At 42.2% G+C, this 23,209-nt stretch overlaps 1 protein-coding gene across 1 annotated transcript in view; it reads right to left on the bottom strand.

Annotated features, from left to right (window-relative positions):
* Nucleotides 1-23,209, bottom strand: part of LOC106568037 (nectin-3-like protein) — an 88,861-nt gene that overhangs the window by 3,141 nt on the left and 62,511 nt on the right. The window contains exons 6-7 of the mRNA XM_045692301.1: nt 8,616-8,760; nt 3,937-4,039 (exon numbers count right to left, since the gene is read on the bottom strand). Of these exons, the coding sequence (XP_045548257.1) occupies nt 3,937-4,039; nt 8,616-8,760 (248 nt within the window). The remainder of the gene's footprint in view (nt 1-3,936; nt 4,040-8,615; nt 8,761-23,209) is intronic.

Raw genomic sequence — 23,209 nt, 5'->3', positions numbered from 1 at the left:
GTCTGGCCCAGGAGTGTGAGGGTGAACGGAAAGGCTGGAGCAACGAACCGCCCTTGCTGTCTCTGCCTTGCCGGTTCCCCTCTTTCCACTGGGATTCTCTGCCTCTAACCCTTTTACAGAGGCTGAGTCACTGGCCTACTGGTGTTCTTCCATGCCGTCCATGGGAGGGGTGCGTCACTTGAGTGGGTTGAGTCACTGACGTGGTCTTCCTGTCTGGGTTGGCGCCCCCCCTTGGGTTGTGCCATGGCGGAGATCGTTGTGGGCTATACTCGGCCTTGTCTTAGGACGGTAAGTTGGTGGTTGGAGACATCCCTCGAGTGGTGTGGGGGCTGTGCTTTGGCAAAGTGGGTGGGGTTATATCCTGCCTGTTTGGCCCTGTCCGGGGTATTATCGGATGGGGCCACAGTGTCTTCTGATCCCTCCTGTCTCAGCCTCCAGTATTTATGCTGCAGTAGTTTATGTGTCGGGGGGCTAGGGTCAGTCTGTTACATCTGGAGTATTTCTCTTGTCTTATCCGGTGTCCTGTGTGTATTTAAATATGCTCTCTCTAATTCTCTCTTTCTCTCTTTCTGTCTTTCTCTCGGAGGACCTGAGCCCTAGGACCATGCCTCAGGACTACCTGGTATGATGACTCCTTGCTGTCCCCAGTCCACCTGGCCGTGCTGCTGCTCCAGTTTCAACTGTTCTGCCTGCGGCTATGGAACCCTGACCTGTTCACCGGACGTGCTTGTTGCACCCTCGACAACTACTATGATTATTATTATTTGACCATGCTGGTCATTTATGAACATTTTAACATTTTAACATTTTGACCATGTTCTGTTATAATATCCACCCTGCACAGCCAGAAGAGGACTGGCCACCCCTCATAGCCTGGTTCCTCTCTAGGTTTCTTCCTAGGTTTTTGGCCTTTCTAGGGAGTTTTTCCTAGGGAGTTTTTCCTAGCCACCGTGCTTCTTTCACATGCTTTGCTTGCTGTTTGGGGTTTTAGGCTGGGTTTCTGTACAGCACTTTGAGAATATCAGCTGATGTACGAAGGGCTATATAAAAATAAATTTGATTTGATTTGATTTGATTTAGTATACTGTAGTATTTACTGTGGTATTTTTGCAGACATGATAGTAGTATATTGTAGTAATTACTCATCAAATTATTTTTGACATAGAAGTGTGGGCTTGAGGAAACTTACTCGACAAATACTAAAGGAGCAAATTTTCCATAACCTGTAGGTACGAAGGACTGGAGTCTGGATAGTTCAGAGCTACTGCTGTTTTCTATAACATGTATGGAATACAATACAGCATATGGTCTATACTTCTCAGTCATGGGTGGCACAAATTGGGATATGGGGATGGGAATGGGTGGGGTATATGAAAATTAAATAATGTAGTATTACTATAGAAAAAAAATCTGTAGTGTTTTTGCCAACAATGTAGTGTTTTTGCAGACATTACTGTAGTATTTACAATACTATTCTACAGTATACTACAACATTCTATAGTCAGCACTACACGATCGAGGGGGTACTTAAGAAATAAGGCATAATGGGGAGTGGTATATGGCCAATATACCACGGCTAACTGCTATTCTTAAGCACGACGCAAAGCGGAGTGCCTGGATACAGCCCTTAGCCGTGGTATATTGACCTTATACCACAATCCCCAAAGGTGCCTTATTGCTATTATAAACTGGTTACCAACGTAATTAGAGCAGTAGAAAGACAAGTTTTGTCATACCCATGGTATACGTCTGATATACCACGGCTGTCAGCCAATCAGCATTCAGGACTCGAACCACCCAGTTTTTAATACAGTTTATACCATGGCATTGTTGAATACTCCTTTCTGATTGGCTTGAAGGGAATTCTAGAGTGTGCATTATTTCCCAATAATGCACAGTATATTTGCACGGTAGAATTCAATGGCTATAGATTATTTTTACAAGTTTTGTTTGACCTGCTTTTGAAAGCAAAAGTCGAATAGAAAACAGTATTGGTATTGTTGAATTCGATTTTCAGAATAGCAAGCTAGGATTGATGGTTTGGTAGGCTAAACTAGCAAGTATGTTTGTTTGGTTACCATGGCAACTACTGTCGCTATCTAGTAAACTTGCTAGCTACTTCAGTGGATGTTGAACACATTTCAACACTTGCGCGTCTTGGAACACACCTTCCACGTTGTTCATTATTTTCCATAGAATACATAGCCCCTCGTTGATTATTCTTTACGAGTAGTATAGCTAGTATTCTACAGTATACTACAAAATGATATAGTAGTGTAAGTACTACACATGATCAAGGGATACTACAGTGTGGAGTATAGTATTCTCCATTATACTACATTTCACCAGTTTACTACAGAATTCTCTAGTATCCTAGACTAAGTACTATAATATTCTATAGTAAACTGTAGTATTTTTTCATGTGGGCTGTTAGGAGCAGTGTGGTGTAGTGAAACAACCCTAACCTAACCCTAGCTTCATGTCTACATCACTGTTCAACCTTCACCCTTAACCACAACCCTAACCCCAGATGTAGCCCTAACCCTAACACCATCTGCAACCCTACACATAATAAAGTGTGTAGTTTTAATGTCACGGGCACAATTACAGTGAAATTCCTTTCTTGCAAGTTCCAAACCCAACAATGCAGTAATCAATATCAATGTAGCACTAAAAATAACATCAGAGCAAAAACACACAAGAAATAAAAATTAAGTAACAAGCTTTATACAGGGTCAATTCCAATACCATAATTTACAATGTGCAGGGATATTGGAGTGATAGAGGTAAATACTGCATGTATAGGGTAAGGTGACTACGCATTAGGATATATGATAAACAGAGAAGCAGCAGCATAAATTATGACTGTATGTGAGCATGTGTGCATGTGTGCAGAGTCAGTATAAATGTGTGTGCAAGTTATGTGTGTGTTGGAATGTCAGTGTGCGTGAGTGTGTAGAGTCCTGTGAGTGTGCATAGAGAGACAGTGCAAAAATAACAAATAAAATACAAGGGTCAACTTAGATAGTCTGTGTAGCCATTATGTTAGCTATTTAGCAGTCTTATGGTTTGGGGATAGAAACTGTTAAGAAGCCTGTTGGTGTCAGATTTGATGCACCGGTACCGCTTGCCGTGCGGCAGCAGAGAAAACAGTCTATGGCTTGGGTGGCTAGAGTATTTAACAATTGTACGGGCCTTCCTTTCACACCACCTGGTATAGAGGTCCTTGATGGCAGGGAGCTCGACCCCAGTGATGTACTGGGCTGTCTGCACCACCCTCTGTAGCGCCATGCAATTGAGGGCGGTGCAGTTGTCATTCCAAGCAGTGATGCAGCCAGTCAAGATGCTCTTAATGGTGCAGCTGCATAACTTTTTAAGTATTTGAGGGCCCATACCAAACCTTTACCACTTCCTGAGGGGGAAGAGGCGCTGTCACGCCTTCTACACGACTGTGCGCGTGTGAGTGGACCAATTTAAGTCCTTATTGATTTAGACCCTGAGGAACATGAAGCTCTCGACCCTCTGCATTGCAGCCCTGTCGATGTGGATGGGGATATGCTTGCCACTCCGTTTCCTGTAGTCCACGATCAGCTTCTTGGTCTTACTGACGTTGAGGGAGAGGTTGTTGTCTCGGCACCACACTGCCAGGCCACTGACCTCCTCCCTGTAGGCTGTCTCATCGTTGCCAGTGATCAGGCCTAATACCGTCGTCAGCAATCTTGATGATGGTGTTGGAGTCGTGTTTGGTCACGCAGTTGTGGGTGAACAGGGAGTACAGGAGGGGATTAAGCACACACCCCTGTGAGGCCCCCGTGTTGAGGGTCAGTGTGGCGGAGGTGATGTTGCCTACCCTCACCACCTGGGGTTGGCCCTTCAGGAAATCTAGGATCTAGTTGCAGAGGGCGGTGTTCAATAATAGTACAGTGCAGTGTTTACCTGTGACAGGGAGGCCACCTGTGGTGCATGGACAGCCAGAGGGATGGCTGTGGGTCTCTCTGTGTAGGGAGGAGGTGGTTTGTGTGTTGGAGGTAGATCAATCCTGCAGGGAGACAGGAGAAAATAAAAAACATTTGTTGTCACTCTTAAAATGTAAGCAGACAGTGACTAAAACTCACACCGTAGGACATATTATTGTGAGATGGCAAACCAGGAAATTGCAAAGTGGTTGGACCAGATTAATTAAATTGTTAGGAACGGTTTCCACTGTGAATTAAATCAATTACAGACTAGAATTGACAGGCGCTAAGCCGGGTTTAATAGAATGATTAGGTTAACATCCATCCCTAATAAAGGCTCACCTCACGCTTGGCTTGCCAATCAACCTAATCTCCTCCCACATCCTTCAAACCACACTCAAGTTCCCCTCAACATCAATCCCCCTCCACCAGCAAAACACTGACCAACTCCCCTCCAATGGATCCTGTTCTAAACACTAGTTGTAAAAACCATCCTCCTACTTCACCTCACACAACCATCACAGCATCTTCACTCCACTACACTGTCAGCTCTTTCCTCTACACTTCACTCCTGTTTTGGAGAGCTGTAGTATCATCTCTCTTGCTCTAACTCCAAATTGTTGTCCTTCACCCAGGTGATACACACAGGGACGTGTAATATTAGGTTGTGGATGTACTTCCTATTATGGTAGTGATGACCCTCACATTCCAGAGAATTGGAAAGCAGCTTGAGTTCATAGTTAATTTTTGCAACCTTTCCCCACTGATCAAAAACATATACACTTGGACCTGTGGTCATTTATTACCTCTCATCATAATCATTGATTTCTAAAAAGATTGATCACCCTAAAGTGCATCCCTTATAACTGCCTTGCTCCTAGGTCTCCAGCTCCTTCTCTCCTACTTGGATGAGACCTGGAGAGAAGACATGGTTGATGTATAGTTAATGAACTTGCGTGTGTTTCCCACAGTAGCCTCTGTGACAAAAGACTGCACCAGATCCATTAGAAGAAGACCTGGGCTTTAATGTGTGTGTGATGACAGAGAGGGATGAGGCCTGGAATCATTCAGCCGGGCCCACAGGGTCAGTAGGGACGCCCTCAGGGGGACACAGGCAGGGTCACACTCAGGACGACTGCCTTTTTTTGGCATCAGACACACACCAAGAAGGCCCAGAGTAGAGTAGACACACCCGTCTGAACCTGAGTCTGTGTGTGTGTGTGTGTGTGTGTGTGTGTGTGTGTGTGTGTGTGTGTGTGTGTGTGTGTGTGTGTGTGTGTGTGTGTGTGTGTGTGTGTGTGTGTGTGTGTGTGTGTGTGTGTGTGTGTGTGTGTGTGTGTGTGTGTGTGTGTGTGTGTGGTGTGTTTGAGTAGTAGAGCTATGTGGCACACACACACATGCATGCAGGGACAGAAAGTATTTTTTTCCATTCGCACACAGCTGTTCAATACTGGGTTTCAGATCAGGGTCATGTTTCTTTTGGCCAGACTGGATGTATTAGAGTCTTCTCCAACAGTCAGACTAAGAATCTGCTCTCACACTCACCAGCTCCAAGGCCGTGGGGACAAACGGCTGTAGAATCCAAATGTGAAACTCCAGTGAAAGAGCCAGAGAGTCGAGATTTAACAAAGCGATCAGACTACTATCATAATGGTTAAATAACACCTTGGATCAATGGCAAAACTAATAAAACAATCTAGGCTTACTTTCAGCATTATTATCAGGATTAAACTAGTGCTCTTAATCAGAAACTGCTAGAATGTAGGGATAGGGTTTGGGTGAGTAAGAGTCAAGCATACATACAGTTCAAGTCGGAAGTTTACATACACTTAGGATGGAGTCATTAAAACTCGTTTTTCAACCACTCCACAAATTTCTTGTTAACAAACTATAGTTTTGGCAAGTCGGTTAGGACATCTACTTTGTGCATGACACAAGCAATTTTTCCAACAATTGTTTACAGACAGATTATTTCACTTGTAATTCATTGCATCACAATTCCAGTGGGTCAGAAGTTTACATACACTAAGTTGACTGTGCCTTTAAAAAGCGTAGAAAATTCCAGAAAATGATGTCATGGCTTTAGAAGCTTCTGATAGGCTAATTGACATCATTTGAGTCAATTGGAGGTGTACCTGTGGATGTATTTCAAGGCCTACCTTCAAACTCAGCGCCTCTTTGCTTGACATCATGGGAAAATCAAAAGAAATCAGCCAAGACCTCAGAAAAGAAATTGTAGACCTCCACAAGTCTGGTTTATCCTTGGGAGCAATTTCCAAACGCCTGAAGGTACCATGTTCATCTGTACAAAACAATAGTACGCAAGTATAAACACCATGGGACCACGCAGCCGTCTTACCGCTCAGGAAGGAGACGCGTTTTGTCTCCTAGAGATGAACGTACTTTGGTGCGAAAAGTGCAAATCAATCCCAGAACAACAGCAAAGGACCTTGTGAAGATATTGGAGGAAACAGGTACAAAAGTATCTATATCCACAGTAAAACGAATTCCTATATCGACATAACCTGAAAGGCCGCTCAGCAAGGAAGAAGCCACTGCTCCAAAACCGCCATAAAAAAGCCAGACTATGGTTTGCAACTGCACATGGGGACAAAGATCATACTTTTTGGAGAAATGTTCACTGGTTTGATGAAACAAAAATAGAACTGTTTGGCCATTATGACCATCGTTATGTTTGGAGGAAAAAGGGAAGGCTTGCAAGCCAAAGAACACCATCCCAACCATGAAGCACGGGGATGGCTGCATCATGTTGTGGGGGTGCTTTGCTGTAGGAGGGACTGGTGCACTTCACAAAATAGATGGCATCATGAGGGAGGAAAAGTATGTGGATATATTGAAGCAACATCTCAAGACATCAGTCAGGAAGTTAAAGCTTGGTCGCAAATGGGTCTTCCAAACGGACAATGACCCCAAGCATACTTCCAAAGTTGTGGCAAAATGGCTTAAGGACAACAAAGTCAAGGTATTGGAGTGGCCATCACAAAGCCCTGACCTCAATCCCATATAAAATTAGTGGGCAGAACTGAAAAAGCGTGTGTGAGCAAGGAGGCCTACAAACCTGACTCAGTTACACCAGCTCTGTCAGGAGGAATGGGCCAAAATTCACCCAACTTATTGTGGGACGCTTGTGGAAGGCTACCCAACACATTTGACCTAAGTTAAGCAATTATAAGGCAGTGCTACCAAATACTAATTGAGTGTATGTAAACTTCTGACCCACTGGGAATGTGATGAAAGAAATAAAAGCTGAAATAAATCATTCTTTCTACTATTATTCTGACATTTCACATTCTTAAAATTAAGTGGCGATCCTAACTGACCTAAGACAGGCAATTTTTACTAGGATTAAATGTCAGGAATTGTGAAAAACTGAGTTTAAATGTGTATAAGGTGTATGTGCTAGGGTGTATGTAAACTTGCTACTTCAACTGTATAATCAAAGACACACACACACACACACTTAAATGCTTTCAACCTGAAAGATCCAAACAACCCCAGCTCCCGCTAGCTGAGAGAGTCTCCATAGGCTTTATCCTAAACTGCTACCATGACAGAAGAATGAGAGCCTTTTAGCAGAACTGCCTGCAGCCCAACAACTCCCATTCTCTCTAAATGAATGTACATTGATGTACTGTATTGTACATTACATTACTCTGTATTGTAGTGCAACCCTCCCCTGCATGCAGTGTTTAGCAGTGTGCAATGTACGTTAATAAAGGCTGTAGCACCACGGACTGATTGTTCCCACATCAGACACATCCTCCTCAGCTCACTGTGTTTCTCTCTGTCTCCCTCATGAAGAACATCAACTGGGAGTGATGCTCCGCTAGGGGCCGCCCACTTCTATGGAACGGGAGCGGCTGATTGGCCAGCTCGTTCCGGGTGTCAGAAACTGAATCTGTGAATGGACGGTGAGGAACTGCAGACAGACAGGGGAGGTGTGGGATTGAGGAGGCCTTTCATGAACAAAAGGAACACAGAGATTATGTAATCCCTGTGGGGATAGAGATGCCGGACGGACCTCCATATCTATGGTGTATTAGGAGGATAAACCAATGAGAAAAACCTGCTATTGTTTTGCTTCACATCCTGTATTGGGAAATGCAGGAGGACAGGAGGATACACATATATGAGTTGAAATATTATATCAGCCACTTTCTTTGTGGCTTCCAAATCACTAGAATCAACTTAATCACTAGAATCCACCTACACACACATGGTCAGATGCCAGTCACAGACCTCTTGGTCAGGGAGTGACCCAACTCTCAAGGACTGTAAATAATTTCATCTAAAAGTTCCTTCCTTCTCCTTGCCTTAACGTTAACATGAGCACAAGTCTAGCAATAGAAACTAACTCAGAAAAACAAGACAAGGAACTCCTGCCAAGACTGCAATTACCTGTCACCCCTGAACTTTATACCACCACCTCTTTACTTCCCTGCACCAGACTCCATTTTATGGTACACTGCAGTGGGATGACTCAAAACGCAGTATGTGTAGGAAAGCCCTTTGGATTTGAGTTAGACTGTAACTCTATGCTGATTTGATACAGTCACAAAACATATCAGTTGATGATATAACTCATGGCTTAATTGATTAGCTACTGCCGTAGTATACGGTGACATCACTTTAACTCACACTTTGTCTGTGAACGCTGGGGGCGAGGTCTTCCGTGCGGTGAGGATGATGATGGTGAAGACAGCAATGAGGAAAAGGGCGAGGACCGCCCCCATCACTGCCCCCGCCACGGCAATGGAGTTGTACCTCTGTTCCTGAGACTGGTCTGGAAAAGAACACAGACGGATGATATGAAACAGCACAGACACAACACCACATAAAATAGCAGTGTGGATATCATGCAGAAATAAGTGAGAATATACAAATCCAGGAACATTCTAAGAGTGCACATGTAGGTTTAAGAGGCTATGTGTGACGTGTGTGTGTCTGTGTGTGATGTGTGTGTGTGTTAGAGAGAGAGAGAGAGAGAGAGAGAGAGAGAGTTTGTTGTGTGCAGCAGGCAGGTTACTTGCTATGTCTCCCAGCAGTACTAACTACAGTAACAGTGTAATTAGGGGCTCCATGCTGCTCCTGCTAAAGGCTCTCCCCTGCAGGTCTCCAATACTTCACTTGGCCTCATTCACTTTTCACCTCAACCTCCATCTTTCTCTATCAGTCTTTCTCCCTGATCCTGTGCATGTAAGGTGGCTTGGCAACCTCTCTCTGTTAACTCTGTTAGATGACATGCTCGTTATCCATGTCGGGGGTCCAGAGAGGGGATTATCAATAATTATGATTAATTAAGATGAATTAAATTCACAGAACCCTGGCCTGTGGCCAGTGAGGTGGAGAGGGCACTTATACAACCTAGTGGCATACACACAACATTTATGGGGCCCGGTTGCACATAACAGTGTGGTTGCTTATTAGTTAGTGGCATGAAAGAGGGCTGATAGGGCTGAGAGGAAGGAGAGAGAGGGTAAAGAGAGTGTGACAGCCAAGAGATGAGAATCAAAAATATCATCTCAATTATGATGCAGAACAAACAGCCTGGGACCTTGGGTCGACCCATGTACACCCCTCCTCCCTCCATCTTCCTCTATACATACACCTCACATGGCCGACAATAGGGGGTGTTGGACTTAGCAGGAGCGCAAAGGGAGATCACACACCGGATCTTGAATGAGACGAGAAAGTGAAAAGGAGAGGAGAGGAGGTATTAGTCAGACAGTCCTCTAAGGGCCATAGCAACCGCTCCCTTTGATAAACATGACAGCAGATGATGAGTCAAGCACAATGACCTTAAGACTCTCTTTATCTCTGCCCACTTTAGCTAACGTACGTCTGATCAGAGACATGGCCAGAGCGTAGATACTGCTCCTATGAGCTGAGTGGGGTGGGGTGGAGACAGGTGTGAGGTCTATAGGTGATAGGAGTGTGTTGTAGGGTGTGTGGATGTCCATGTTTAACTTTTCCATGACCAACACCTTTAAGAGGATCAGATAGTGAAAGAGACAAGAACCGCCAAGGTTATAAAACTCCATCCTGGCAATGCATTCCAAAACTACAAACTGACCCAGGCAGAGGGTTAATCCTCTCAGGGTCTCAATGTTTCACTCAATCTCCCAATTCACCAGTTTCAGAACAGTGCTAAATGCTGACAGACAGAGCCAATCCCAAATCCCCCTGAAAGGCCAGAAGGAAGCAGAAGTTTACGACCGAACCCCCGCTCCTAACCCAGTTTAGGTCAGGGCGACCCTAAACACCCTGAACACACCTCACTGACCTATAGAGGTCAAACTGAGGGTGGGAGGGGTCAGAGGATGCCCCTGAGACAGTCACCCACCCACCCTAAAATCACCACAAGTAAGGTCAAGGGTCACGTGGTTACTGGGACAACAGCTAGCCATGAGGGAGCAGATGCTCATGTAGAGGGCGGATCAGACGGAAGGAGGAGGCGGGACAGGAAGAGTGTGGGTGGTCGTGGTCTGTCACCCTCTCAAGCATCTGTCCCTATCAGACACCAGCTAGCAGCACAGTGGGGCACAGTCCTGGTGGGCCCCACTACTCTGTTTGTTACAGTCGAGCTCAATCTTTATTTAAGAATGAACTGATTCCTAAATTAAATATTTTCACATTCATTTAGAATGTGCACTACCCTGCTGTCTGCACTGTGGGTTGTCGAATCTGGTTCGTAAAGTATCCCTTGAATCTCTTCATATCTGCTGAAGGTGATAGATAAGACAAATCAATGAATATATGTGTTAATTGGGGGTTTCAATGCAATTCAAGCATAACAGACTGAAACTCATTACTGTTGGAGAGCTGGTGTTAAATTAACATTCCACTCAGTACTATAGTATTAGGCCAAGGTGAATGAGACCTTGAACAACTTTCATAGATTAACTACTGAAAGAAAAGCAGATCTATAACGTTTCACACTTGAGAGTCAGGAAGCAAGTTCAGGGATTGAGTGTATTAATAAATAAACACAACTTAATACAAAATAAGAAACATGAACAACGCACAGACATGAAACAGAAACAATGACGCCTGGGGAAGGAACCAAAGGGAGTGACATATATAGGGGCAGGTAATCAAGGAGGTGATGGAGTCCAGGTAAGTGTCATAATGCCCGTAACGATGGTGACAGGTGTACGCCATAACGAGCAGCCTGGTGACCTAGAGGCCGGAAAGGGAGCACACATGACAAGATAAAAAAGAATAAGAGTTTCTGGAAAAGCTGTGTCGTGATGACATACAGTGCCTTCAGAAAGTATTCACACTCCTTGACTTTTTCTACATTTAGTTGTGTTACAGCTTGAATTTCAAATTGATTAAATTGAGATTTTTTTTGTCACTGGCCTACACACAATATCCCATAATGACAAAGTGGAATAATACTTTTAGAATTTTTTACTAATTAATAAAAACGAAAAGCTGAAATGTCGTTAGTCAATAAGTAAGTATTCAACCCCTTTGTTAAGGCAAGTTCAGAAGTCTACCTGTGCTTAACAAGTCACATACTTTAATAAGTTGCATAGACTCTGTGTGCAATAATAGTGGTTAGCATGATTTTTGAATGACTATCTCATCTCTGTACCCCACACACATACAATTATCTGTAAGGTCCCTCAGTTGAGCAGTGAATTTCAAACACAGATTCAACCACAAAGACCAGGGAGTTTTTCCAACGCCTCACAAAGAAGGGAGCCTGTTGAAGACATTGAATATCCCTTTGAGCAAGGTGAAGTTATTAATTACACTTTGGATGGTGTATCAATACACCCAGTCACTACAAAGACAAAGGCTTCCTTCCAAACTCAGCTGCCGGAGAGGAAGGAAACCACTCAGGGATTTCACCATGAGGCCAAAGGTGACTTTAAAACAGTTACAGAGTTGAATGGCTGTGACAGGAGAAAACTGAGGGTGGATCAACAACATTGTAGTTACTCCACAATACTAACCTAATTGACAGAGTGAAAATAAGGAAGCCTGCACAGAATTAAAATATTCCTGTTTGCAATAAGGCACTAAAGTAAAACTGCAACAAATGTGGCAAAGTAATTAACTTCATGTTCTGAATACAAAGCGTTATGTTTGTGGCAAATCCAGCACAATACATCACTGAGTACCAGTCTTCATATTTTCAAGCATGGTGGTGGCTACATCATGTTATGGGTATGCTTGTTATTGGAAAGGACTAGGGAGTTTTTTTCGGGATAAAAATAAACAGAATAGAGCTAAGCACAGGCAAAATCCTACAGGAAAACCTGGTTCAGTCTCCTTTCCAACAGACACTGGGAGACAAATTCACCTTTCAGCAGGACAATAACCTAAAACACAAGGCGAAATATACACTGGAGTTAGTTACGCTAGCGTCCCACCCGCGGTAAGGCCAGTGAAATAGCAGGGCGGCAAATTCAAAACAACAAAAATCTCAAAATTCAAATTTCTCAAACATACAAGTATTATACACCATTTTAAAGATAAGATTCTCCTTAATCTAACCACAGTGTCCGATTTCAAAAAGGCTTTATGGCGAAAGCAAAACATTAGATTATGTTAGGACATCACCTTGACAAGAAAAACCACACAGCCATTTTCCAAGCAAGGAGAGGCGTCACAAAAAACAGAAATACAGCTAAAATGAATCACTAACCTTTGATGACCTTCATCAGATGACACTCCCAGGACTCAATGTTACAAAATACATGTATTTTGTGTTCGATAAAGTTCATATTTATATCCATAAACCCCATTTTACATTGGCGCGTGACGTTCAGAAAATGTATTCCCACCAAAACTCCCGGTGAATGAGCACATCAATTTACAAAAATACTCATCATAAATGTTGATGAACTTTACAACAGTTATTGAAAGAATTATAGATATACTACTCCTTAATGCAACCGCTGTGTCAGATTTTAAAATAGCTTTTCGGCGAAAGCACATTTTCCAATATTCTGAGTACAGAGCTCAGCCATCAAAGCAAGCTATACAGTTACCCGCCAAGTTCTGGAGTCAACTAAACTCAGAATTAGTATTATAAATCTTCCCTTACCTTTGCTGATCTTCGTCAGAATGCACTCCCAGGACTCCTACTTCCACAAGAAATGTTATTTTTGTTTGAAATACTCCATATTTATGTCCAAATACCTCAGTTTTGTTCGTGCGTTCAGATGACTATCCAAAGGCATAACGCGTGAGCATAAAACAAGAGACAAAAAGTCATATAGTTCCATTACCGTTCATAGAAACATGTCAAACGATGTTTACAATCAATCCTTAGGGTCTTTTTAACATAAAACGTCGATAATATTCCAACCGGACAATAGCGTATTCATTACAGAAGAAAAAGAAGGAGCGGCGCGCCAAATGTGCCCGCGCAGTAAACAACTCACTGGTCCCAGGCAGTCCACTGATTGACTGAGCTCCTATTCTCTGCCCAGTAACAGTAGACAGATGAAGTTTCTAAAGGCTGTTGACAGCCAATGGAAGCCTTAGGAAGTGCAAAATGACCCCACAGACACTGTAGTTTGAACAGGGATTAGATAGAAGAACTACAAGTCACTTCCTGGTTGGATCTTTTCTCAGGTTTTTGCCTGCCATATGAGTTCTGTTATACTCACAGACATCATTTAAACAGTTTTAGAAACTTCAGAGTGTTTTCTATCCAAATCTACTAATATGCATATCCTACCTTCTGGGCCCAAGAAGCAGGCAGTTTAATTTGGGCACGTATTCATCTGAATTTATGAATACTGCCCCCTGTCACCAAGAAGTTATAACATCTACCGAAAAGACAGAAATGCCAACGGAGGCGGTGTTGCGGTCTATATTCAGAACCACATTCCTGTAAAGCTTAGAGACGATCTAATGTTAAATACTGTTGAAGTAATATGGCTACAGGTTCATCTGCCTCACCTAAAGCCCATTCTTGTGAGAAGCTGCTATAGACCACCAAGTGCTAACTGTCAGTATCTGGATAATACGTGTGAAATGCTTGATAATGTATATGATATCAACAGAGAAGTATACAGTTTACATACACTTAGGTTGGAGTCATTGAAACTCATTATTCAACCACTTCACAAATGTTTTGTTAAACAGCTTGGAACATTCCAGAAAATAATGTCATGGCTTTAGAAGCTTATGATAGGCTAATTGACATCATTTGAGTCAATTGGAGGTGTACCTGTGGATGTATTTCATGGCCTACCTTCAAACTCAGTGGGAAAATGGGAAAATCAAAAGAAATCAGACAAGACCTCAGAAAAAAATTGTAGACCTCCACAAGTCTGGTTCATCCTTGGGAGCAATTTCCAAATGCCTGAAGGTACCACGTTCATATGTACAAACAATAGTACGCAAGTATAAACGCCATGGGACCACGCAGCCATCATACCGCTCAGCAAGGAGACGCGTTCTGTCTCCGAGAGATGAACGTACTTTGGTGCGAAAAGTGCAAATCAATCCCAGAACAACAGCAAAGGACCTTGTGAAGATGCTGGAGGAAACAGGTTCAAAAGTATCTATATCCACAGTACAACGAGTCCTATATCAACATAACCTGAAAGGCCGCTCAGCAAGGAAGAAGCCACTGCTCCAAAACCGCCATAAAAAAGCCAGACTATGGTTTGCAACTGCACATGGGGACAAAGATCATACTTTTTGGAGAAATGTCCTCTGGTCTGATGAAACAAAAATAGAACTGTTTGGCCATAATGACCATCGTTATGTTTGGAGGAAAAGGGGGAGGCTTGCAAGCCAAAGAACACCATCCCAACCGTGAAGCACGGGGGTGGCAGCATCATGTTGTGGGGGTGCTTTGCTGCAGGAGGGACTGGTGCACTTCACAAATCAGATGGCATCATGAGGCAGGGAAATGATGTGGATATATTGAAGCAACATTTCAAGACATCAGTCAGGAAGTTAAAGCTAAATGGGTCTTCCAAATGGACAATGACCCCAAGCAAACTTCCAAAGTTGTGGCAAAATGGCTTAAAGACAACAAAGTCAAAGTGTTGGAGTGGCATCACAAAGCCCTGATTTCAATCCTATAGAAATTTTGTGGGCAGAACTGAAAAAGCGTGTTCGAGCAAGGAGGCCTACAAACCTGACTCAGTTACACCAGCTCTGTCAGGAGGAATGGGCCAAAATTCCCCCAACTTATTTTGGGAAGCTTGTGGAAGGCTACCCGAAATGTTTGACCCAAGTTAAACAATTTAAAGGCAATGCTACCAAATACTAATTGAGTGTATGTAAACTTCTGACCCACTGGGAATGTGATGAAAGCAATAAAAGCTTAAATAAATCATTCTCTCTACTATTATTCTGACATTTCACGTTCTTAAAATTAAGTGGTGATCCTAACTGACCGAAGACAGGGAATTTTTACTTGGATTAAATGTCAGGAATTGTGAAAAACTGAATTTAAATGTATTTGGCTAAGGTGCATGTAAACTTCCGACTTCAACTGTATTTTCTTGGTGATTTACATATTGACTGGCTATCGTCAAGCTGCCCACTCAGGAAAAAACTTCAAACTGTAACCAGTGCCTGCAACCTGGATCAGGTTGTCAGTCAACCTACCAGGGTAGTTACAAACAGCACAGGAATTAAATCATCAATATGTATTGATCACATTTTTACTAACGCTGCAGAAATTTGCTTTAAAGCAGTATCCAAGTCCATAGGATGTAGTGATCACAATTTAATAGCCATATCTAGGAAAACAACATTTCCAAAGGCTGGGCCTAATATAGTGTATAAGAGGTCATACAATAAGTTTTATAGTGATTCATATGTTGATGATGTAAAGAATATTTGCTGGTTTTGTGGTGTGTAATGAGGAGCAACCAGACGCTGCACTTGACGCATTTATGAAACTACTTATTCCAGTTACTAGTAAGCACACACATATTAAGAAAATGACTGTAAAAACTGTTAAATCCCCTTGGATTGCTGAGGAATTTTTAAATTGTATGGTTGAGAGGGATGAGGCAAAAGGTATGGCAATTAAGTCTGGCAGCCCAACTGACTGGCAAACGTACTGCAAATTAAGAAATCATGTGACTAAACGAAATAAAAATAAAAATTAACCACACTATGAAACAAAGATAAATTATATAAATAATGATAGTAAAAATCTTTGGGCCACCTTAAATGAAATTTTGGGGAAAAAAGCCAACTTGACTCCATTTATGGAATCAGATGGCTCATTCATCACAAAGCCCACTGATATTGCAAACTACTTTATTACTTTTTCATTGGCAAGATAAGCAAACTTAGGGATGACATGCCAGCAACAAACGCCAACACTACACACCCAAGTATATCGGACCAAATTCTGAAAGACAAGAATTGTACTTTTGAATTCCGTAAAGTTAGTGTGGAAGAGGTGAAAAAAATATTGTTGTCTATCAACAATGACAAGCCACCAGGGTCTGACAATCTAGATGAAAAATTACTGAGGATAATAGCAGACGATATTGCCACTCCAATTTGCCACATCTTCAATTTAAGCCTACTAGAGAGTGTGTGCCCTCAGGCCTGGAGGGAAGCTAAAGTCATTCCGTTACCCAAGAATAGTAAAGCCCCCTTTACTGGCTCAAATAGCCGACCAATCAGCCTGTTACCAACCCTTAGTAAAATTCTGGAAAAAATGGTGTTTGACCAGATACAATGCTATTTTAGAGTAAACAAATTGACAACATCAAATTGACAATTTCAGCATGCTTATAGGGAAGGACACTCAACAAGCACAGCACTTACACAAATGACTGATGATTGGCTGAGAGATATTGATGATAAAATGATTGTGGGGCTGTCTTGTTAGACTTCAGTGCAGCTTTTGAAGTGATTGATCATAGTCTGCTGCTGGAAAAAAGGTATGTGTTATGGCTTTACACCCCCTGCTATAATGTGGATACTTGTCTAACAGAACACAGAGGGGGTTATTTAATGGAAGCCTATCAAATATAATCCTGTTAGAAAAAGGAATTCCCCAGGGTAGCTGTTCAGGCCCCTTGCTTTTAAAAATGTTTACTAACGACATGCCACTGACTTTGAGTAAAGCCAGAGTTTCTATGTATGTGGATGACTCAACACTATACACGTCAGATACTACAGCGACTGAAATTACTGCAACAATCAACAAAGAGCTACATTTAGTTTCAGTGTGGGTGGCAAGGAATAAGTTATTTCTAAAACTAAAAGCATTGTATTTGGAACAAAACACTCTCCAAACCTCAACTAAATCTTGTAATAAATAATGTGGAAATTGAGCAAGTTGAGATGACTAAACTGCTTGGAGTAACACTAGATTGTAAACTATCATGGTCAAAACATATTAATGCAGTAGTAGCTAAGATGAGAAGAAGTCTGTCTTAACAACACTATCAACAAGGCAGGTCCTACAGGCCCAAGTTTTGTCGCACCTTGACTACTGTTCAGTCGTGTGGTCATGTGCCACAAAAAGGACTTAGGAAAATTGCAATTGGCTCAGAAGAGGGCAGCACAGCTGGTCCTTGGATGTACACAGAGAGCTAATATTGATAATATGCATGTCAATCTCTCCTAACTGAAAGTGGAGGAGAGATTGACTTCATCAGTACTTTTACTTATGAGAGGTATTGACATGTTGAATTCACCGAGCTGTCTGTCTAACTACTGGCACAAGACATGCCACAAGAGGTCTCTTCACAGTCCTCAAGTCCAGAACAGACTAAGGGAGGCACACAGTACTACATGGAGCCATGACTACATGGAACTCTATTCCACATCAAGTAACTGACGCAAGCAGTAAAATTAGACTTAAAAAAAACAGATAAAAAAAACACCTTATGGAACAGCAGGGACTGTGAAGCAACACAAACATTGACACACACACACACACACACACACACACACACACACACACACACACACACACACACACACACACACACACACACACACACACAATACATAAACATGGATTTAGTAATGTAGATATGTGGTAGTGGTGGAGTAGGGACCTGAGGGCACACAGTGTGTTGTGAAATCTGTGAATGTATTGTAATGTTTTAAAATTGCATAAACTGCCTTAATTTTGCTGGACCCCAGGAAGAGTAACTGCTGCTTTGGCAGCAGCTAATGGGGATCCATAATACAGTGGGGGGGGGAAAGTATTTGATCCCCTGCTGACTTTGTACGTTTGCCCACTTACAAAGAAATGATCTGTCTATAATTTTAATGGTAGGTTAATTTGAACAGTGAGTGACAGAATAACAGCAAAAGAATCCAGAAAAACGCATGTCAAAAATGTTATAAAATGATTTGCATTTTAATGAGGGAAATAAGTATGTGACCCCTCTGCAAAACATGACTTAGTACTTGGTGGCAAAACCCTTGTTGGCAATCACAGAGGTCAGACGTTTCTTGTAGTTGGCCACCAGTTTTGCACTCATCTCAGGAGGGATTTTGTCCCACTCCTCTTTGCAGATCTTCTCCAAGTCATTAAGGTTTCGAGGCTGACGTTTGGCAACTCGAACCTTCAGCTCCCTCCACAGATTTTCTATGGGATTAAGGTCTGGAGACTGGCTAGGCCACTCCAGGACCTTAATGTGCTTCTTCTTGAGCCACTCCTTCGTTGCCTTGGCCGTGTTTTGTGTTTTGGGTCATTGTCATGCTGGAATACCCATCCACGACCCATTTTCAATGCCCTGGCTGAGGGAAGGAGGTTCTCACCCAAGATTTGACAGTACATGGCCCCGTCCATCGTCCCTTTGATGCGGTGAAGTTGTCCTGTCCTTTTAGCAGAAAAACACCCCCAAAGCATAATGTTTCCACCTCCATGTTTGACGGTGGAGATGGTGTTCTTGGGGTCATAGGCAGCATTCCTCCTCCTCCAAACACGGCGAGTTGAGTTGATGCCAAAGAGCTCCATTTTGGTCTCATCTGACCACAACACTTTCACCAGTTGTCCTCTGAATCATTCAGATGTTCATTGGTAAACTTCAGACGGGCATGTACATGTGCTTTCTTGAGCAGGGGGACCTTGCGGGCGCGGCAGGATTTCAGTCCTTCACGACGTAGTGTGTTACCAATTGTTTTCTTGGTGACTATGGTCCCAGCTGCCTTGAGATCATTAACAAGATCCTCCCGTGTAGTTCTGGGCTGATTCCTCACCGTTCTCATGATCATTGCAACCCCACGAGGTGAGATCTTGCATGGATCCCCAGGCCGAGGGATATTGACAGTTCTTTTGTGTTTCTTCCATTTGCGAATAATCGCATCAACTGTTGTCACCTTCTCACCAAGCTGCTTGGCGATGGTCTTGTAGCCCATTCCAGCCTTGTGTAGGTCTACATTCTTGTCCCTGACATCCTTGGAGAGCTCTTTGGTCTTGGCCATGGTGGAGAGTTTGGAATCTGATTGATTGATTGCTTCTGTGGACAGGTGTCTTTTTTTACAGGTAACAAGCTGCGGTTAGGAGCACTCCCTTTAACCTGTCTGGGCTAGGGGGCAGTATTTTTACGTCCGTATAAAAAACGTACCCGATTTAAACTGGTTACTACTCTTTCCCAGAAATGAGAATATGCATATTATTAGCAGATTTGGATAGAAAACAATCTGAAGTTTCTAAAACTGTTTGAATGGTGTCTGTGAGTATAACAGAACTCATATGGCAGGCAAAAACCTGAGAAAATTCCAAGCAGGAAATGGCCTTTCTGAGAATTTGTAGTTCTCCATTTGCTTCCCTATTGAAACTACAGTGCCCGTGGTGTTATGTAGCACTTTCTAAGGCTTCCATTGGCTCTCTAAAGCGTTCAGAAAGCGGATTGAGGCATCTCCTGTCTCTGGGCAGATAACTGGAGCACAGTTTGTCAGTGGTCTGCCCGGTGACTAAGAGATTGGAAATGCGCGTTCACGAGACCTCGCCATTTTTTCTCTTCCTTTTTGAATGAATACAGCATTGTCCGGTTGGAATATTATCGCTATTTTACGAGAAAAATACCATAAAAATGTATTTTAAACAGCGTTTGACATGCTTCTAAGTACGGTAATGGAACATTTTTAAATTATTTGTCTCGAAATGCGCTCGCACGTTACCCTTTGGATAGTGACCTGAACGCACGAACAAAACGGAGGTATTTGCACATAACTATGGATTATTTGGAACAAAAACAACATTTGTTGTGGAAGTAGCAGTCCTGGGAGTGTATTCTGACGAAAAACAGCAAAGGTAATCCAATTTTTCTAATACTAATTCTGAGTTTAGTGAGCCCCGAACTTGGCGGGTGTCAAATTAGCTAGCCGTGATGGCTGAGCTATGTACTCAGAATATTGCAAAATGTGCTTTCGCCGAAAAGCTATTTTAAAATCTGACATAGCGATTGCATAAAGGTGTTCTGTATCTATAATTCTTAAAATAATTGTTATGTATTTTGTCAACGTTTATCATGAGTACTTTAGTAAATTCACCAGAAGTTTTCGGTGGGAATACAATTTCTGAACATCACACGCCAATGTAAACAGCTGTTTTTTGATATAAATATGAACTTGATTGAACAAAACATGCATGTATTGTATAACATAATGTCCTAGGAGTGTCATCTGATGAAGATCATCAAAGGTTAGTGCTGCATTTAGCTGTGTTTTGGGTTTTTGTGACATATATGCTTGCTTGAAAAATGGCTGTGTGGTTATTTGTGTCTATGTACTCTCCTAACATAATCTAATGTTTTGCTTTCGCTGTAAAGCCTTTTTGAAATCGAGGTTTTTGTATTTCGCGCCACGCTCTTCCACTGGCTGTTGAATAGAGTGGGACGCTAATGTCCCACCTAGCCCATAGATGTTAAGAGTGTGCTCCTAATCTCAGCTCGTTACCTGTATAAAGACACCTGGGAGCCAGAAATCTTTCTGATTGAGAGGGGGTCAAATACTTATTTCCCTCATTAAAATGCAAATCAATTTATAACATTTTTGACATGCGTTTTTCTGGATATTTTTGTTGTTATTCTGTCTCTCACTGTTCAAATAAACCTACCATTAAAATTATAGACTGATCCTTTCTTTATCAGTGGGCAAACGTACAACATCAGCAGGGGATCAAATACTTTTTCCCCCACTGTATATACAAATACAATATGCTACACATCAAAACTATGAATAGTGTTTTTGTCATTTGTTTCTAGGCTCTATTTAAGGACAGGTAAATGTGGCTCATTTGGCCAACATCCCTCGTTTATTGATGCCGCTGGCTTCGGTTGGTTGGATCTGAATGCATATGGATGTCCATTACATTTCTCGAATGGCCGGTAAATTTAAATGTGTGTTTTCTGGTGCCAAAATTTTCCTAAAGAAAATTTGTTTTTTTTATGAAGATTTTAGAATATTCACATGAAAAGACATCTTCAATTGGATGAAAACCTTGCTATAGACACCCTAAAGACTCTGGGAAGTGGCTATTCCAGTGTCACTTTGATTATGCCTGCACATCATGGTTCACCATCAGCCCCAAACATCAAAAGAATAAGCTACTAGCCAAACAAGCTTGTAAGAATTGTACTTTTACTCCCCCCTCATAGTCATCTGGAGACTTTTTCATCTTTTTCATCTCTGTCTCTGTAATGTGTCTGTATCTATGTAATTCTATATGTACTTACGTAAAAAAAATAGGAACCACAATGGAAATAAGTCCCTGAATTTATTGTGCAATCCTGGTCACTTAAAAAAATCTTTGTGTATATATATATATTTTGTTATTTACTGGCAAGTAGAATCAATCAATGAATCAATCCAAACTGTGCATGATGAATGGAAATAGGCATCTGTTGCAAAACACAAAAAAGTTGAATGTCATTCGGAGATTGTCAAGCCAAGCCTTCGATACTGGGTAAGCCTACAAGGTAGGGAGGGATGTATTTTCTGTTTCTCAAGATTTACATATTGTGGTGTTGAAAACGCAAACCATGATATTGAAGTGCCTGAAGTCGGTATGCTTTGTTTATTGGTTGTGTGGTGCACTGGCACAGAAACACGTTGGTGGAAAATTTGTTGCATTAATGTTATGTAATTATAAATATGGCATCAAAATGTTGAAAACCTGATTTTCCCATAGCTGATCATTATCTGCAACCAGCTCTAATTGTAGTGTAATGAAATAGGCAGGGAGAGTGAGCTCTTCTGTGGTCAGAGAACCTTCAACCTTCTGGCCCATAGTCCTGCGTGGCATCGACTGTGTCACAAAAGCATGCTAAAGTGGCAAAGTTGATATCCACGTTTACAAACACAGGGTCCCTACAGTTGTCATTTGTGGTCATAAACATTATTTTTAGTTAATTATATGAGGGGGGATGGTGTTCAATTTATTTAACAGTACAAGAGGGTCATGTGAAAATATTTGCAACTTTGGGGAGGAGGGGGGGGGATTTTTCTTTTAGGACACCTTGAGTTGGATCAACCCTGTACATTTCAATCTGTCCCTTAGAGACTTACCCAGAAAGACTCAGATGTAATCGCTGCCAAAGGTGATTCTAACATCTATTGACTCAGGGGTGTGAATACTTATGTTAATGAGGTATTTCTGTATTTCATTTTCAATACATTTGCAAAAGTTTTCACTTTGTCATTATGGGGTATTGTGTGTAGGTTGGTGAGAATGCATTTTATTTTGTCCATTTAGAATTCAGGCCATAACACAACAAAATGTAGAATAAGTCAAGTGGTATGAATACTTTCTGAAGGCACTGTACACAATGCCAAGGTCACAATGACGTGATTTCTCCACCCTTCTATACAACAGGCAGCTTATCATAATTGGCAATTTCATGTCTAATGGCCAATTCTCTAATGTTCTTCAACAGCCCCTTTAACCTTGCTCTCCCCTCACTCCCTTCCGCTCTTTTTCTCTCGGTGTGCAGGTATAGGTGGTGGAGCCCTGAGGGAGCCTGTCTCTGTCACCAACTCCAGATAAGACTGTTGCCATGGGGACAGAGTCAATGGCCCAGAGAGGGGAGACTCAGTGGCAGACATAAACACTGTTTGATTTCACCAGCTGTGAGACACTGGGAGAGATGCACGGGGGGAATTCACAAGGAGACAAGCTGTAGAAGGGAGCAGGGGGCAATTTCTGTTCTGTCACAAAGTCAGATGAGAGAGGTCAAGAGAACCAGAGGGGAGAGAGATAAAAGACAAGAGAGGGCTTCTTGATCTCTGCTAACTTCTACAAAAAGCAGGTGGAGAGA

This window comes from Salmo salar, chromosome ssa13 (genome assembly GCF_905237065.1).
Source record: "Salmo salar chromosome ssa13, Ssal_v3.1, whole genome shotgun sequence".
Lineage (NCBI taxonomy): Eukaryota > Metazoa > Chordata > Actinopteri > Salmoniformes > Salmonidae > Salmo > Salmo salar.
The sequence above is the reverse complement of the archived record's forward strand: the minus strand, read 5'-3'. Positions and strand labels throughout refer to the sequence as shown.